The sequence below is a fragment of the Octopus bimaculoides genome, chromosome 11, assembly GCF_001194135.2.
Source record: "Octopus bimaculoides isolate UCB-OBI-ISO-001 chromosome 11, ASM119413v2, whole genome shotgun sequence".
Taxonomy (NCBI): domain Eukaryota; kingdom Metazoa; phylum Mollusca; class Cephalopoda; order Octopoda; family Octopodidae; genus Octopus; species Octopus bimaculoides.
Window position 1 is genome coordinate 28,793,046 of NC_068991.1, and position 3,713 is coordinate 28,796,758.

At 36.6% G+C, this 3,713-nt stretch overlaps 1 protein-coding gene across 3 annotated transcripts in view; it reads right to left on the reverse strand.

Moving 5' to 3' along the window:
- Positions 1-3,713, reverse strand: part of LOC106874264 (protein phosphatase 1 regulatory subunit 36) — a 50,551-nt gene that overhangs the window by 28,664 nt on the left and 18,174 nt on the right. For all 3 annotated transcript variants that reach the window (XM_014921925.2, XM_014921924.2, XM_052971661.1), the window contains exon 5: positions 979-1,076. In XM_014921925.2, the coding sequence (XP_014777411.1) occupies positions 979-1,076 (98 nt within the window). The remainder of the gene's footprint in view (positions 1-978; positions 1,077-3,713) is intronic.

Genomic DNA, 3,713 nt, shown 5'->3' on the forward strand with positions numbered 1-3,713 from the left:
AACTCTGCCAAATCAGATTGGAGCCTGGTGTAGCCTTCGGGCTCAGTCAAATCGTCCAACCCATGCTAACATGGAAAGCAGACGTTAAACGATGATGATGATGATGATGATATATTTATATATAGTCTTGTGCTTTATGTATATTTGTATGATGCACCATGTTCATATTTCTGTTTTGAACATCTCTTTATTTTGTTATTATTCAGACTAGCCGATGCCCCTATACATCACTTATCCCCATGTGCTTCCATTCTTCCATAAATTGTGCCCTTTTTCCATTTGAACCCAAATTGCTTCCCCTTTCATCTTCCCATCAACATGGAGGTCTCCCAAGTAGTCTCTTCTGATTTCCTGGATATCAGTTGACGACTGTAAAGGTCCACTTGTTGTATATGAGCCTTGTGATATGTCTGGCCCAGCAGAATTTGTGCTTTTGGTATTCTATAATTACATCGTTCACATCACTGTGTTTTCAAATTACATTACTTTGGATATGCTTCCAAAGATACTATATATTTTTAGCAAGTCTGAAGGCTTTAGCTGTGTAATGTTCATTACTATTGTTTGACAATTATGTTTTGGAGCTATTAAAGGTGATTAGATTTTCATGTACCCAGTAAAGAAAGTTTTCCTGGTGTTTGCTGTGCCCCTGAGCCTGATTATGTTTCCAACACATTTTCTTTATTACATTTTTCTTCTCTACATCATCCATTTTCATTAATGTCATACTAATTTTATCACTTTTCTCAATTATTCTACAGATTAAGACAATTCCTTGCAATTGGAAAGAAAATTATTCTCTTGGAGAGAAAATTACGCAGCTTCCTACTCTTAATTATTACAAAGAACTAAAATATAGCAACTTACATCATATTTACGAGATGAATTTATCTCTCTAATGTTGGTCACATGAACTTTCCACAGATGAGATAATTAGAGTTCAAACCCTACCAGAACCTCAGATAAATAGGAACTTACTTTTTAAGTGGTGCAGTGTGACAACATCAGCTGATTTTGAGAAAGATGAAGATTTTTTAAATACAGGTTGTCCAGGATGTTGCTCCCAAGAAGTTTTCCTGCAGGTACAAGAGCATAAAAAAAATTAAAAAACAGGCAAAGCGATTATAAAAAAAATCAGAATACAGTTTCAACAAACTTTCTAAACATTAAAAAGATTACCGAAACACAAACACATGCACACAAATAAAAACAAAGAGTGCGTGCGCACGCGCGCACACACACGCACACACACACACACACACACACACACACACACACACACACACACACACACACACACACACACACACACACACACACACACACCAACATACATATGCATATATATTTATCTTACGCACACGCACACACACACATAGAACAGATGAGAGAAGTGAGGTGAGAGAGTAGATGTTTATTCTATTCATTCACAGCTGTTTCATAGTCCTGTCAGCTATGTAATAGATGTTGTTAGCACTCTGTCGCTTACAACGTCAAGGGTTCCAGTTGATCCGATCAACGGAACAGCCTGCTCATGAAATTAACGTGCATGTGGCTGAGCACTCCACAGACACATGTACCCTTAATGTAGTTCTCGGGGAGATTCAGCGTGACACAGTGAATTACAGACCCTTTGAATTACAGGCACAACAGGAACAGGAAGTAAGAGTGAGAGAAGGTTGTGGTGGAAGAGTACAGCTGGGTTCGCCACCATCCCCTGCCGGAGCCTTGTGGAGCTTTAGGTGTTTTCGCTCAATAAACACTCACAATGCCCGGTCTGGGAATCAAAACCACGATCCTATGACCGCGAGTCCACTGCCCTAACCACTGGGCCATTGCGCCTCCACTTAATAAATGTTACATCAATATTAACTTACATATAAAATAGAGCAATGTAATTTCAGAGGGAGAAGTTAAAAAAAGAAATAAAAGTCAAATAACCAGAAAAATATAAACATAAATGATAAAATAGGTTTGTGAAAATTAATGTGGAAATAAGATATGGGTACTAAAATAGAATTAATTTCCAAAGAGAGGTAAGGTGATCCGTCTAGTATTAATTTAGGTGAATAAATGAATTAATAAATAAATAAATAATAGTTTCAAATTTTGCCACAAGAGCAGCAATTTTGGGGAAGGGGAAGAGTTGCTTACATAAATTCCAGTGTTCAACTGGTACTTATTTTATCGACTCTGAAGGAGGAAAGACAAAGTTGACCTTAGCAAAATTTGAACCCAGAACATAAAGACAGACAAAATGCCACTAAGCATTTTGCCCAGCATGCTAACGATTCTGCCTGAAAAGTCATGTGGTCAGTAGGAAGAGAGGAACACAAAGGATGAACCAAATAAGGTTTAAAAGAAAGATTAGGACAGAAAGTGGGGCATAATTTGTTGGAATTTTATGGCCTGCCGGTTTTGAGGGATACCAGAAGAATATTAGTATGGTATCAACTACACACATAGTGTGAATAATCACAAGCACATTAGCACACATGTTCATACATTCAAATGTTGATACCCAAATCATGCACTGATTTTGATTCAAGGATTTCAGTCCCTCATGGACCAGTGATCCAATCTGTTTTTCATTGAGTTTCCTGTGTTGGTAGTGCAGGGCTTGGAATTTTGCAGTATTAAACTGCATGTTATTTTCCTTGGCCCACCTGTATATTGTGTCCAACTCACGTTGTAGATGCACAATGTCTCCAGGGTTCTGTATCATCTGAGAGACTTTTGTATCATCTGCATAGCTGGCAAGAGTAGCTACTTGAGCAGCTAAGGGCACGTCAGAGAGGGCCACAATGAATGGCAGTGGTCAGTGCTCTGTAGAACACCACTCATTATTTGTGTTTTCTTGGAGGTAGCCCCATTGAGAACCACTACCTGACTTCTATTTTTTTAGGAAGTCATGTAGCTATTCTCCAAGTTTTCCAAATATGCCAAGATTTTGGAGCTTATGACAAATCATACCATGGCTGACTCTTGCAGGGAATGCATTATCAGAATGCTCACAAGTCCATAGACAACAAATCCAGAACACTAATGTTCGCCAAATTCCAGTGAGAGAACATATAGAGACATGCGGTAAGAAAATGTTTCTAATTTTTCCTTTCCTCAAACTACATGACACAAGTGAGGTTAGAAGAAAGATAAAAGAAAAACGGTTTATTAAAGTGTTCAAACCTGTTCTGAATGGAAATAACAACAATAATATAACAACCAGTTAATGATGTGGATTATAAAAATATCTTTAACATGAATATAAAAAAATTACAAAAGACTCTCATCAATTGAAATACAATCAATCAAAACCAAGTTTGCTCACTCATAAAATCATTACATGTAAACCACAAGCTGAATGGTTAAAATAAAAGTGGGATCTATGCCATTAATATCGGTATGCCTGGCAAACCAAGAAGTTTAAGCTGTATGCAGACTGGTCAAAACCGTATTTCAAAAATTCACCTTCTTAGAGCCTTCTAAGAGATACAAAAAGAAGTCAGTCATTTTATTACAGTCGTCAAGAATTCAACTGTCAGTTAAATACATTTTGAAATCTGATGATTACGATGAAAGCGCTAATTGAACTTTATGAACATTACAAAATATTTTTTTAATGTTTAACACACTTCAACATTGTAAAAATTTTTTTTTTTTAAATAGGTATAGGTATATATATATATAGGTATATATATATATATTCACCGATA